This window comes from Eubalaena glacialis, chromosome X, assembly GCF_028564815.1.
Source record: "Eubalaena glacialis isolate mEubGla1 chromosome X, mEubGla1.1.hap2.+ XY, whole genome shotgun sequence".
NCBI lineage: Eukaryota > Metazoa > Chordata > Mammalia > Artiodactyla > Balaenidae > Eubalaena > Eubalaena glacialis.
In genome coordinates, this window is record NC_083736.1 from 101,021,171 (window position 1) to 101,036,105 (window position 14,935).

At 35.7% G+C, this 14,935-nt stretch overlaps 1 protein-coding gene across 4 annotated transcripts in view; it reads right to left on the reverse strand.

Moving 5' to 3' along the window:
• Positions 1–205: 205 nt before the first annotated feature.
• ACSL4 (acyl-CoA synthetase long chain family member 4) overlaps positions 206–14,935 on the reverse strand; it is a 75,570-nt gene continuing 60,840 nt past the window's right edge. For all 4 annotated transcript variants that reach the window (XM_061179492.1, XM_061179494.1, XM_061179493.1 and 1 more), the window contains 4 exons: positions 13,135–13,326; positions 11,952–12,066; positions 8,737–8,894; positions 206–3,070 (listed from right to left, as the gene is read on the reverse strand). In XM_061179492.1, coding sequence (XP_061035475.1) covers positions 2,913–3,070; positions 8,737–8,894; positions 11,952–12,066; positions 13,135–13,326 — 623 coding nt within the window. In that variant the 3' untranslated portion in view covers positions 206–2,912. The remainder of the gene's footprint in view (positions 3,071–8,736; positions 8,895–11,951; positions 12,067–13,134; positions 13,327–14,935) is intronic.

Genomic DNA, 14,935 nt, shown 5'->3' on the forward strand with positions numbered 1-14,935 from the left:
TCTACTCTATTAACTGTACGAAAGTAACAGCTTTGGGTTCAAATCCTCCAAACTAATGGATATGATTTATACAACCCAGGTTATCTGCTTAATGCAATTCTATAAACCTAGAGAGGAGTACTTCTGAAATATGTGTTTAAAAGTTTGGCTAATATTCTCCAAAGTTGCAGATTTTATGTTGACGCATAATTAAGTACAAATTGGCTTGATAACGTGGGTGGATTTATTTCTTAAGATTCAAGTGCAAACTTAAAAACCAGAACAAACGAAGCTTTTCATCAAGGAAAACATGAAAACCTAAGTAACAATCCTGCAATCGTGCATTTTAACAGAAAGTAGAAATATGAATACATTCTAATTTGTAACTACATTTGAAAATTAAAAATATTTCTCTCCAAATCCCAAATACCACACAATCTTTAATCTGTTCTCATCTTGTTACTCCAGAAACATCTGTCACATGTTATCAGGAAAATATAGGCAAGGATTATTAATCAGTCTTTATGACCAAAGAAACATTATTCTCCTTAACTTCTGACTTTTTGAATCATTCATGTGTATCTCAGTTCCAAAAAGTGACACAATTATACCTCTACTCCAGAAAAAAAAAAAAATCAATACGAATATCAAATATCAAGGAGGCAAGGTACTTTCATGTAATTAAAGCAAAAGTCACAAGTGTTCGACTTAGAAATGTACATAATTGTAGGAAAATTTTTAAGTACAACTTTATTTGATGGCTGACATGTAATAATAACAGTGAACAATTTAAACAGGTATAAAAATGTAGGATCAAAATCTTTACGCTCAAATACTTGAAAAGTCACTATGAATATGGAAAGATCTGTTTACATAAACACGTATATTTGTTGAGGAAAAATCAGGGGGTAGTGGCATCTCCCTGGTCCCTTAATAATATTTGGATTTTCGCAAAGAATTAGCAGCACCCAACCTTAAGTGTTAATTACGCGTTTCTAAAGGACCCATACAACAGATTAGTTGGCAGTGTTCTAGCTTTTGGGAGATGGGAGCGGGTGAGGGTTCAAATATCTGAGTACGCATGCACTCACACATTTAAAATCACCATTCCAAAAGGAGGGGACTCACCTACTGAAAAAGTCGAAGAACATCATCCTTAGAGGATCAACAGTGGGCCAGGAACAGTGGAAGCTGAATAGTAGTCTACTTGGTAAGAAGGATTTTTCACTCTTAGAAGGCAAGTTGGGAAGTATGAGAATACTCACATACACATAACTCAGGGAGACCTTGCTTCAAATTTTACACTGCAGAACACTGAACATTCTTTACAAAAACCTCCATTCTTGCTTATAATAACACCAGGTGATTTTTCCTTTTCACCACCATATACATAACATTTAAATATTTTCTTTATAAATATTCTAGAGCAAACAGAATGTGTTTTGTTGCAGTGGTGGCCCACATCTGTACAAAGCAATGTAAGCAACATATATATATAGGTATATATATATATATATAAAATGATTAAGAAAAAAGTGCAAAGAATAACAGTATTAAGAATTTTTTTTTTTTTACAGTAATTATGGTTCAAGTGTGAATACCTATCAGGGATATATAATCCCAGATTTTAATTAAAGATTCAAAAAGAAGCCCACATACCAAGTTACTGCACAAGTATCAGTCCCTTAGTAACTTCCCTTCTCCCAAATCCAGCATTTCCAGTTTCTAAACTCTTCTCAAACAGAAAAAAAGTGGTAACAGTGTGTTCTTCCCTTTAAGTTCCCAAAACTCGTCCAAGTTAATTAATCATTCATAGATTAAAACAAGATAGTAGGGAAGTCATTCATCATAACCCACTTTTGCTAAAGTTAAAGCAAAATGAAAGGCTTTTGGTAATACAAACAATTGATCAAGAATCAAATCAGCAACAGCAAACCGACCTTAAATTACAAGTGTGATTTAATACACTTTAAAATTAATCCCTGTTATCAAAGATAAGTTCAAAGTCTAAATCCTCTCCCAGGTTCAGTGCTGTGCAAGGGTTGGAATTCTAAATACTTATGATTTCATCACCTTTTCTAACAGAGAAAATGCTTCCTGTTAAAATTTGATTAACTTTCTATTATTTTAACTCTTGGTTTGTCTTATTTTGAACAAACAGAAACGCAATGTTCAGCATTTTTTAAGATGTACTTTTACTCTTAAGTCATTCAAATAATTACAGTTACTGATTTTACATCTCCAAGTTTCAAAAAAGCAGTTGAATTTCCCTTTAGATATATTACTAGATATTTTTTGGTGCGTTTATATTGTTTTATTCTTACTTCAGGCACTGTAATTATTCACAATATTATAATGATTCTATGAGTAACCTACACAACAATTATGAATGCTAAAATGGTTTCCAAGGTATTATTTGATTCTGTATATTATATTATGGTTCAATACAAATGATTGGAAGAGAATTTTAAAGCCCTGCAGCACTTCTGCTTTGAGTAGTGTTAATATATTTTTTGGTCATGCTTAATATTTGATGCATCTTCTGAACTAGGAAGACAATAGACATCGGAAGTTGCAAATTTCCTCAAACTACATTCTACTCCAGCTCCAACTTATTTTGTTCAGCATTAAATATTTTTTCTTTAATGAAACAAGTATATCTTAGGCTAATTTTTAAAAACAGAAATTTTGCTCTAAAATTAATAACACAGCTACAGGGAAATAACTTTTCAGTTTCAGCTTCACTAGAACTATGCAAAACTAAGTTAAAGTAGACTCGACAACTATTTTAATCACTTTGGGTTTTGTTTTTTTATTACCATGTTTTTAGAATGATACACTTTACATTCTAACAGACAGCTCAACAAGGCTGAAAACTCCAGAATTGAAAAACCACCAGGCCACCTCCTGCACAACTGTAAGAGAGCAGCATTTTATTTGCCCCCATACATTCGCTCAATGTCTTTGAGGTAATGGTTCTTCAGTTCCTTCCTTTTCAGTTTGAAAGCATCAGTGACCAAACCAGTTTCAGGAGTCCAGGGCTCTGGGCTTAAGCGAACCTTGATTGGAGTTTCAAATCGCTCCAATTTCACTGAAATGAGAAAGGGGGGGTAGGAAAGAGGGAAAGGAAGGGAGGGAGAGAGGGGAAAGGAGGGGGAAGAGTGACGAAGGTTGGGAAAATGGGGGCGAGTAGGAGAGAGAGAAACAATAAAACATGAATTTTGCAAGATTCACCTAGATGATGCAGGTGATGAGACAAACTTAATGGTATGTTATAGTTAATTAATGATACCACCACCTTACAATTTCATTTTATATTTCTCAAAGTACACATCAATTGTTTCAGTTGGATGGTTTTGGACTATGCAGTATTTTTTCCTAATATATATGTAGACACCCTCCTCTTCAGAGTCTTTCTATCTGTTGCGCCCTCTGCCTGGGATGGCCTTCCCCACTGTAGCTGCATGGCTCGCCTCCCTACCTCATCCAGGTGTCTGTTCAAATGCCACTGCCTCAGAGAGGACTCCCTTGACCACTCCTAACAAAACAGAAGTCCCTTTGTCTCTCTGTATCCTCTTATGCTATGTCTTCTTCAAAATACTTATCACCACCCCATATATTATATATTTATGTCACCTACTAGAATGTAAGCTCCATGAAAGCAGGGGCTTTGTTCTGTTCACTGCCATCCATAGGCTACACTGAGCCCTCGAGAAACATACATATTTATTCATTCATTCTACAGAAAATTAGCCTCTAGACAACTGTTCTTCATAAGCTTTATTGTAATTCAAATAAGAATCAAAAGGGGGGTTGTGAGTTTCATACTCTTAAATGATATAAGAATTGATGCAGCACATATTGGATTTGAGTTAGACAACACAACACATGTTGAAAGAAATGTAAGAAAATGGTGAAAATAAGGACATAGAAGCAATCCATACAGTACTCAATTATTTTAAATTCAATAAATTATATTCAGTGAAGTTACTTATTATTAATACAAGGTCATCCTTAAAATTCTGAAGGCCTACTAACAGTAATGTTAATCTACAGATGAGCTTTATTTTATATGCAATTATTTAAAATAGCAATTTCGAAGAAGCAAACATCTGCATGTTTTAAAACTACTGCTAAACAGCCTAGGTAACTTGAGAAACAACTTGGTTTCAGTGATAAGCACAAAGAGCTCAAATTCAATGAAGTTTTTGTTCTAATGCTAGTCTGAGTTTTACGAAAGCTTGGGTGAATTAGCGAGTTTCTCATTAAAATAAGAGAAAAATATAAAGCTGAGTGTGAAAAGTAATCTTTCAAATTACTTAGAACCAACTTCCTAAAAGTAATGCCTAAAAAGGTAATAAAGGAATATGAAACTTGTTCAAATTAACCATATCTACTCTGATGATAGATTATAGCTCAGTTATACAGAGGTGCCTGAAATAAGGTCACATTTGGATCTCAAGGGAATAGTTAAATTCTCAAATATTGATCTGGCTCCAAAACCTTTTATTTCATATTACTTTACCTACTTACATAGGTCGTATTCCAGAAACACTGACAACAATGGGACAAAGCAGGCACATTATTTCAATTGCACACAAGCAAATTAAGCATTTTTTTTTTTTAATGCTGCATTAGAGGTTTCATAGTTTTGGAAACTCCTAAACATTATCTAGAACCACAAGCTATAAAGAGCAAAGGGCAATCACACAGTTTCCTATAAATTAAATAAATTTATAAATTGCAAACAAGTGAAAAAGATTAGGGGAAGAAAAAAACAAAAACAATTTTACACGTGGCATTCTATCAGAATTACCTAGGACATTATGAAATGTGACCTGCAGGTGGCAGCAAATGTCAATTTTTCTAGCCACTGATAGTTGTCAAATCACCCCAAAACCATCATTTTGCATTCTTATGATACTACCTATACCTTGCACTTATATTTAAAACATGAAGAGGCCTGCTATGAATGATGTATGATTTCAGGCAGATTTAACTGAATACAATCAAAACTATTTTATACTTTTTGGCCTAAGTCTCTGAAATTATAATTTGAAGCAAAAGGTTAGCAAAATAAATCTTCTGTGGCACAGACGAGCTTATGAGTTATTTAGATTTAGCTCATGATTAGTGTTCATTATCCAAATCATGAATTGTTCGATTTCACGCCTCAATCCAAGCACAGGAAAGTTATGTAGGCCTAGCAGGTCCTAGAATTTTATTCCATTTTCCAGCCTGAAAAACTTTCCCCACTGTTGCTTTTACACAGGTGAATATTCAATGACAAATTATTCAAGTCACATTCTGCTCCATTAGTACGTTCAGAGAGTGACTAAGAATAATAGCCTATTGGCTGAAATACTTTTTAAAATACTACATTTAAAGAAAAAATGAGGATTTGTATCAAAGAAAATTCTGGAAGCCTGGTGATATTAACATTAAAAAGTGTGATATGTCAATAATACTATAATTAACAAAACCAACTTTAAGAAAAAAATTAAGCTACTGTCTTTATGCTTATACAGTAACTTACTTTGCAGATTATGTTAATAGGTAACTGCTATTTAAAACTTTACAGTGACCAGAGTTAACTAGAAGAATGTTCTTGGGGAAAATAGTTTTTCAACTTGAACTTGCTAACAAATGTTACAAACTATATTTTTTAACCAAAATGGAACCCAAGTAGTTAATTTAAAAAATAAATAATAGTAGCCTAGTTAGGGAAATAGGTGTGCTTATGTATCTCTGACAGGAGTATAAACTAGTCCAGTTTTTCTGGGGGAAGAGGGAGTTATTTGGCAACATAAGGGAAAAAAGCTTTTAAAATATACATTTTTCTTGACTCAGAAATTCCATTTCTAAGAATCCATATTAAGAAAATAATTACATAAGAAAATAAATTAGAATAAAAGATATATATTCTATTTGTTTACAGTGGAGGGAAAAAGTCTAACAATAAGGAATTAAGTGGACACTCCTATACTGGAATACTATTTAGCTTAAAAAAAATGGTAATTCAATTCTATATCTACTGACTTAGAAGAAAGTCGATGACGTTGGTAAGTTAAGTATATATAACAGAACGTAATGTCACCACCCAAAGGTAACTACTATCAAGTGATTTTTACTTCCTCCTTTAAACTTTCTGTATTGTCCAGTACTTTATAATGAATATAGGTACCTGTAATCAGAAAAATGATATTTTCATTTTTTAGGAGGGAAGGCAATAGGTTAAAACTAGGTTAACAGCTTCCAATTAAACATGAAGAGTACACAGTTTATCTCTGCTCCCCTGGAAAATAAACAGTTTAAAAATAATTTTTTAGGGCTTCCCTGGTGGCGCAGTGGTTGAGAATCTGCCTGCCAATGCAGGGGACACAGGTTCGAGCCCTGGTTTGGGAGGATCCCACATGCCGCGGAGCAACTAAGCCCGTGAGCCACAACTGCTGAGCCTGCGCATCTGGAGCCTGTGCTCCGCAACTAGAGAGGCCGCGATAGTGAGAGGCCCGCGCACCACGATGAAGAGTGGCCCCTGCTCGCCACAACTAGAGAAAGCCCTCGCACAGAAACGAAGACCCAACACAGCAAAAATAAATAAATAAATAAATTTATAAGAAGTTCCTACCAAAATTCTAAAAAAAAAAAAAATAATTTTTTAAATTAAAATGGTATTAACCACAAAGAAAAAATAGAAATGAGAGAAAGAGGACACTGGGTGAGAAGGCCCAACAAAATCTTAGAAGACCAAAAGCAAACAGGCCAGCAGTAACTGACTGGGAGCCAAGAGAGCTAAAAGCTAACTGCCCACATCGAAGAACGCTAACAAGAGGCAAACCAATCTCCCGAGCCCATAGACAGAAGCTGAGGGACAGAAGACAGAGATGAGGGGCATGCTGAAAACAGCAGGGCTGGCCCTCATCTGTTCAGAGGACAGTTCTCCCTCATCCTGCTCTTCCCCAACCAGGCTGGAGATAGATTTACCTTTTGGAAAAACTGAACTAGAGAGACTCTGGACTCAGGACACTTACAATAGAGGGAGGGAGTAAGGCTGAAAACCTAAGGGTTCAGTGAGGGGAAGACCTACCCACCCCAGCCCCAGCCCCCTTCCAATGCCCTTGTTTTTTTGGCTACCAGAATATTGGCAGTCATGCTAATATCCCCCAGGTAAGAGACTGCAGAAGTCTCCTCTGGAGAAGTGGAATGACTCAAGACACTAACATTTGAATAACTTTTCAGTGAAGCCTAGCAAGCTTTCCAAACAGCTTTTTAGAACCTCATTCTCAAATATGAATGGACAGACAAGGATCAGCAGATATATGCGAGGCTGACCAAAGCAAGCAGAAAGTGGAACTTGAAGGAAACAGAAACAATAACAGGAGAAGGAAACTTCATAAAAGGAATCCCTTCAACATCCTCAGAGGATGACTGCACCCGTGAAAGAGCAACAGGATGCTATTAAAAGGACACTAAGAAAGCAGGAAAGAGCTCTTGAAAATTGAAATTCTGATATTGGAAGTTGGAAGTTCAATAGACGGAGGCAATGATAAAGTTGAGGGATCTGCCAGAATATAAAACAAAAAGGACAAGATATAAAGAAGATGTGGCACATATATACAATGGAATATTACTCAGCCATAAAAAGAAATGAAATTGAGCTATTTGTAGTGAGGTGGCTGGACCTAGAGTCTGTCATACAGAGTGAAGTAAGTCAGAAAGAGAAAAACAAACACCGTATGCTAATACATATATATGGGATCTTAAAAAAAAAAAAAAAAAGGTCATGAAGAACCTAGGGGCAGGACAGGAATAAAGACGCAGACCTACTAGAGAATGGACTTGAGGACACGGGCAGGGGAAAGGGTAAGCTGGGACAAAGTGAGAGACTGGCAAGGACATATATACACTACCAAATGTAAAATAGATAGCTAGTGGGAAGCAGCCGCATAGCACAGGGAGATCAGCTCAGTGCTCTATGACCACCTAGAAGGGTGGGATAGGGAGGGTGGGAGGGAGACGCAAGAGGGAGGAGATATGGGGATATATGTATATGTATAACTGATTCACTTTGTTATAAAGCAGAAACTAACACACCATTGTAAAGCAATTATACTCCAATAAAGATGTAAAATAAATAAATAAATTGCAATCCTCCCACCCCCAGCAAAAAAAAAAAAAAAAGACAAGACAGATTACAAAAGAAAAAAAAAGGTAATAAAATTAGAGGATGAAAGTAGAAGGTCAACAACCATATAAAAGTAGTCCCAGATAAAAACATGAACACAAAACTTAGAGGGGAAAAGCAATGAAAGAAAAGCAAACAAACAGCAAAAGGTAAATGGAGATTTCCCAGAACCAAAGGGCAGAGATCTCTAGATTGAAAGGGCCCACACCAAGTAAGTATACGCAATGGTAAATGATAAAAGATTCACACCAGGGCACATTAGTATGAACTATCAGAACAAAGATGGACCATTCCAAACACAGACTAGATGACCACCTAGCCGGGATGCTGTGACATGCAATAAAGAATTAGTTAGGTTATTCTACCATATAACATTTAAAGATCCTTCCAACATGGAAATTCATTATGTATATTTAAGAGGCAGGTTTTTTAAAACACCACATAGTAAATCGACTATACTCCAATAAAAATTTAAAACAAACAAACCAAATAGACATCTTGAAGAGTCTAATGCACAGGACCTCATTAAATAACTTTTAGGGACATCAACAGATAAGCCATTTCTTACTTACTGGTATTTGCAGCTTCTCTAATCTCTTTCAGTATTTCAGCTTCCATGGCAGGGTCATTGCAGATATCAACCCAAGTGCCTTCCACCCCTTTCTGTTGTGCCAAAAGTGTCAACCTTTGCTGATTAGGAACCACAAAACTTATCACATAGGACTGGTCACTAAAAAATTAGAAAATAAAACAAACTAGAAACTAAAACATTAAGAACAATTATTCATAAATTATTCAAAGAAATAGTACACATAATTCTGAATATATATTTCCCTTATTTGTTACAGCTTCATTAAGAAGTTAATAAAGCCCATAGTACTGCCATAAAGACAGACACATAGATAGCCCAATGATATAGAGAGTCCAGAATAAACCCTTGCATATATGGTTAAATGATCTTCAACAAGGGTTCCACGACCGCTCAATGGGGAAAGGACAGTCTCTTCAACAAGTGGTATTAAAAGAACTGGATATCCATATACAAAGGAATGAAGTTGGACCCTTACCTTATAGCACATACAAAAATTGACTCAGAATAGATCAAAGACCTAAATCTGTAAGAGCTAAAATTATAAAATGCCTAGAAGAAAACATAGGGGAAAAGATTCATGACACTGGATTTGGCAATGCTTTCTTAGATATGACACCAAAAGCACAGGAAACAAAAGAAAAAATAGATGAAGAGTACAACAAAAATAAAAAATGTTCTGTGTATCAAAGGTCACAACAGAGACTAAAAAGGCAATCTATGGAACTGGATAAAATATTTGCAAATCATATGTCTGATAAGGGGTTTATATCTAGAATGTATAAAGAATTCCTACCACTCAACAACAAAAACAATAACAAAATAACCCCATTAAAAATGGGCAAAGACCTGAAACCATAAAACTCCTAGAAGGAAACATAGGGGGAAGAAGCTCTTTTGACATAGGTCGTGGCAATGACTTACTGAATTTGACACCAAAAGCAAAGGCAACAAAATCAAAACTAAACAAGTGGGAGTATATAAAACTAAAAAGCTTCTGCACAGCAAAGGAAACCATCAACAAAATGAAAAGGCAACCTACAAAATAGGAGAAAGTATTTGAAAATCATATATGATAAGGGGTTAATATCCAAAACACATAAAGAGCTCATACAACTCAATAGCAAAAAAAAAAAAAATCAATTAAAATATGGACAGGGGAACTGAATAGACATTTCTCCAAAGAAGACATACAGATGGCCAGCGGGTACATGAAAAGGTGCTCAATATTACCAGTTATCAGGGAAATGCAAATCAAAACCACCACAAGATATCACCTCATACCTGTTAAAATGGCTATTATCAAAAAGCCAAGAAATAACAAGTTTTGGTGAGGATGTGAAGAAAAGGGAAGGGAATCCTTGTGCACTGTTGGTGGGAATGCAAAGTGGTGCAGGCACTATGGAAAACAGTATGGAGACTCCTCAAAAAATTAAAAATGGAACTACCATATGATCCAGTAATCCAACTTCTTGGTATAAATCCAAAGGAAATGAAAACAGGATATCAAGGAGGTATCTGGTCCATGTTCATTGCTGCATTAGTCCATAATAGCCAAGATATAGAAACAACCAAGTGTCCATCAACAAATGAATGGATAAGGAAGATGTGGTGTATATGTTCAATGGAATATTACTGAGCCATGAGAAAGAGATTCTGCCATTTGCGATAAAATTGATGAACCTGGAGGGCATCATGCTAAGTGTAACAAACCAGACACAGAAAGACAAAAACTGCATGGTATTGCTTAAATGTGGAATCTTAAAAAAAAAAAAAAAAAAGTCAAACTCATAGAAACAGAGAGTAGAAAAGTGATTGCTAGGGGCTGGGGGTGGAGGCTGATAAAAGGGTACAAACTTTTAGCTATAAGATGAATAGGGTCTGATGATCTAATGTGTAACATGGTGATTACAGCTGGTAACACTGTATTGTATAATCAAAAATAAGAGGGAAAAAAATTTTAATGAGCAAAGGACTTGATTAGACATTTCTCCAGAGGTGATATACAAACGGCCAAACAAGCAGATGAAAAGATGCTCAAACATCACTAATCCTTAGGGGCAAGATATCCCCTCAATCTCATTACCGTGACTACTATAAAAAAAAAATTTTAAAAGTAGAAACAAATGTTACTGAGGATGTGGAGAAATTAAAACCCTTGTACACTGTTGATGGGAAGGAAAAAAAATAGTGCTGCCATAATGGAAAGAGTATGGCAGTTCCTCAAAAAGTAAAAATAGAACTACCATATGATCCAGCAATCCCACATCTGGGTATATATCCCAAAGAATTGAAAGCAGGATCTTCAAGAGATATTTGAATATCCATGTTCATAGCAGTATCATTCACAATAGTCAAGAGGTAGAAGCAACCCAAGTTGTCCATTGATGGATGAATGACTAAACAAAATGTGGTCTATACATACAACGGAATATTATTCAGCCTTAAAAAGGAAGGAAATTCTGACACATACTACAATATAGATGAATCCTGAGGAGCATTCGGCTAAGTGAAATAGCCAGTCACAAAAAGACAAACACTGTATGATTCTATTTATTCAAGGTATCTAGAGGAGTCAAATTCACAGAAACAGAAAGTAGAATGGTGGTGGCCAGGGGCTGGGTGGGGGGAGGGGAAATGGGGAGTGGTTTAATGGATATTGAGTTTCATTTTTGCAAGTTGAAAAGTTCTGGAGATTGGTTGTACAACAGTGTGAATATACTTAACCCTAGTGAACTGTACACTTAGGATGGTTAAGATGGTAAATTTAGGTTTTGTGTTTTTTATAATTAAATTTTTTAAAGGGAGTAATAAAGCCCAGAAAAATAAACCATATTAACACATAAAGAAAGAAAATGGTTCAATCTCTCAGGTTTTTTAATTTAGAAAACTTGTACTAGCTGTGTTACCCTCTTGGGAAAATTACCTATGCTAAGTTTCAGTTGTTATGGATGTTAAATGAAATAACTGTTGTGGCATAGCTAAGTATTTAGCAAGACATAGTAGGTGGTCCAGTAAATAGTTAAAATGTCTGGATTATCTCAAATGACCTTTAAACTGTTGAATTCAAGAACTTTCATAAATTTATAACATTCCCCAACTCTGAAAGTTTGATGTTTCCCTTATGATTATATCAATTTTTTCCCCATTATCCTTTTACTGTAAGTATATGAAACACAAATGCAACTTTAAAATTACCTTTTGGCAAAAGCACAGATGTTGTCAATAAGCGGACAGTTCTTCAGTGCAGCTTCTACTTTCCCAAGAGATACATATTCCCCTGCTTGTAACTTCACCAGATCTTTCTTACGATCTGTAAGTCATGAAGCATGTTATGTTATCCATAGTACATTTATTAAGGTATGTCCAATTCTGATTTTCTTTCAGTCTCATCACCTTAATCTTTATTTATAAAGATACTTCTTTTAAAATCTTGTTGTATCTAATGTTTGCCCATACACATCAGTTAAAAAGAAAATGCCTAGTTAAAGAAGTACTGGCTAAAATGTTATATCCTACACCAAAAGCTTTAATATCTTACTATAATGTTTAATATTATAATGAATTTAACAGAAGGAACAAAGACTTTGGGGCATTAGATTTGAATGGTAGCTCTGCCCGTTACTAGCTATGTGATCCTAGACATGTCATTTGACCGCTCCAACCCTCAAATTTTATCAGGGATAATGATGCCTACCTCATACTGGCATGTAGCACAATGTCTGACATACAGAACACAGTCAATAAATGTTAATTCCCCATTTTCCGGATTTGTCATTATCTTGTTAAAATGACAGTGCACTAATAACACGCTGGCATAGGATGGCACATCATCAGGTTGCCTTACATCCTTTGTGTGAGTGCTGACTTGCCTACCCATAGGTTGGGAACCCAGTCTACATGCCACCAGAGCCAGCCTTTGATTCCAGCACAATTAAGGATCAAGGGGAAAAAGGCAGTGGTGGTGTAGGTGGGGGAGTTACTGGTTCTAGACTGAGCCATGTTTCCTGGGAATTTCGCTGGCAGATCAAACTTCTAGGCGAAGAACCAATTTTCCCAGGAAATCTCTAACTATATTCAGGTCACATATGGGTCCAGAGACAGACTTAAATGGACCACTAGAGATAATGACTGAGGAAATTTTATGGCTTGAAAAGGATCTGAATGGGACCCAACAGAGTGGTCCTTATCGGCTAGTCAAATTTTTAACTTTTGCCTGATTAAAATGAGTAGTGTAAGGGCTATTTTGGAGTAGCTCTGAACTTAGTCTATTTAAACCAATGGAATCGTCAACCCTATTAATGACTTGACCAATATTACCTTTCGTATATGTGGAAGTTGCAAAAACTAAAGAAAAGCACAAAAAAGAGAATACACTGACCGATAATCTGTAAACACCCATCGGGATGGAATTCTCCAATATCACCAGTGCAAAACCACCTTTGGCCATTTTCGTCCACAGAATAATCCTCAGCTGTTTTCTCTTCATTTTTAAAATATCCCATGGAGATATTCTGTCCACCGATTACGATTTCACCTCTGGGGTTTGGCTTGTCGTGAACTGTATAACCACCTGGATGTCATAAAAGCAAATTAGTTATTGTTCTAAAACAAATTTACTTGTATTAATTCTTAAAGATCCTTTGCTACTATTGTTCCCCTGATCAAATTTTACTTCACTTTACGGGAGCATATTAGTTAATATTTCCCAGGATCATAAAATTTCACACTTAGAACATCATTAAAGCTTAGGGTTCATAGAGTTCTGTTAAGATAAAATCACCCCCAAGAAGGGTAACACTTGAAGTTGTTAGAAGTAAATTATTAATATGTTGATATCAAATGTGTTTCAGATATATTCTAAGGAGGTTTTAATCAAAGAGCATAGGTAGTTATAAATTTAAAACTATTCGATATTTCAGCATGACAAATCCCACTGTACATAAAACATTAAACTCATTCTTATTATATAAAGCAAAGGTTCTTTCATAGCAAGGAAAACTCCAAATATGGACCCACTCTCCAAAACTGACATTAAAGCCCAGTACCAGAAAAATCAGAAAAATAAAAATTAAAGGCAAAATTCTCCTTACCAAGTTTTACAATATACCTTGTTTCTCTGATTCCACTGCTTAATAAATAACCCATTTAGTAAAGCAATTTTGATGCTGATGCCCAATATACATAGACACACACTCCCTATATTTTTTAAGATTTTCATTCTAAAATTGGAAAGGCATTACCATGGGAGAAAGGAGGACTTATTCCCAAGATGTAAAACGCTTGGGAATAAAATTGGCCTTTCAGTGTGGTATTTAAAAAGGAACGGTTGTTTGCTCATAGAGCACCACAGTAATGCACATAATAAAAAGTCACATAGGAGAAACACTTTTCGAAACTTCGAATTTATGTCAGACAAAGCCCATTCATTTTCTTGGGTTCAAACAACCTAAGGGATGTGTCCTACAAGGTAACTGGTCCTTTAAAGGGTGAGTCTATGGCTCTTTACACACAACAATATTGTACTATATTCATCAGACTTGTTTAGAGACTAAAACTTAACTATCCCACCCACTAAAAAGGCAATTATGTAATGTAATAGAGATGCTAAATATCGCTATGGCAGCGATCACATTACAACATTTAAATGTATCAAATTAACATGCTGTACACCTTAAATTTACACAATGTTGTATGTCAAATATACTAAATTGAAAAATAAAAGAGGGACTTCCCTGGTGGCTCAGTGGTTAAGAATCTGCCTGCCAACGCAGGGGACACAGGTTTGATCCCTGGTCCGGGAAGATCCCACATGCCACAGAGCAACTAAGCCCGTGCGCCACAGCTACTGAGCCTGCGAGCCACAACTACTGAGCCCACGTGCCACAACTACTGAAGCCCTCGCGCCTAGAGCCTGTGCTTCGCAACAAGAGAAGCCACCGCAATGAGACACCCGCACACGGCAATGAAGGGTTGCCCCCTCTCGTTGCAACTAGAGAAAGCCCGCACGCAGCAACGAAGACCCAAAGCAGCCAAAAATGAATAAATAAATTAATTAATTTTTAAAAAATAAAAGAAAATCTTAAGCTTTTTAATTATTCTTCCTTTATCTGGCATGGCTAGGCTATTAATTATTTTGCAGTTAATGAATATGTTTAATATTTTTCACAATTTCATCATAG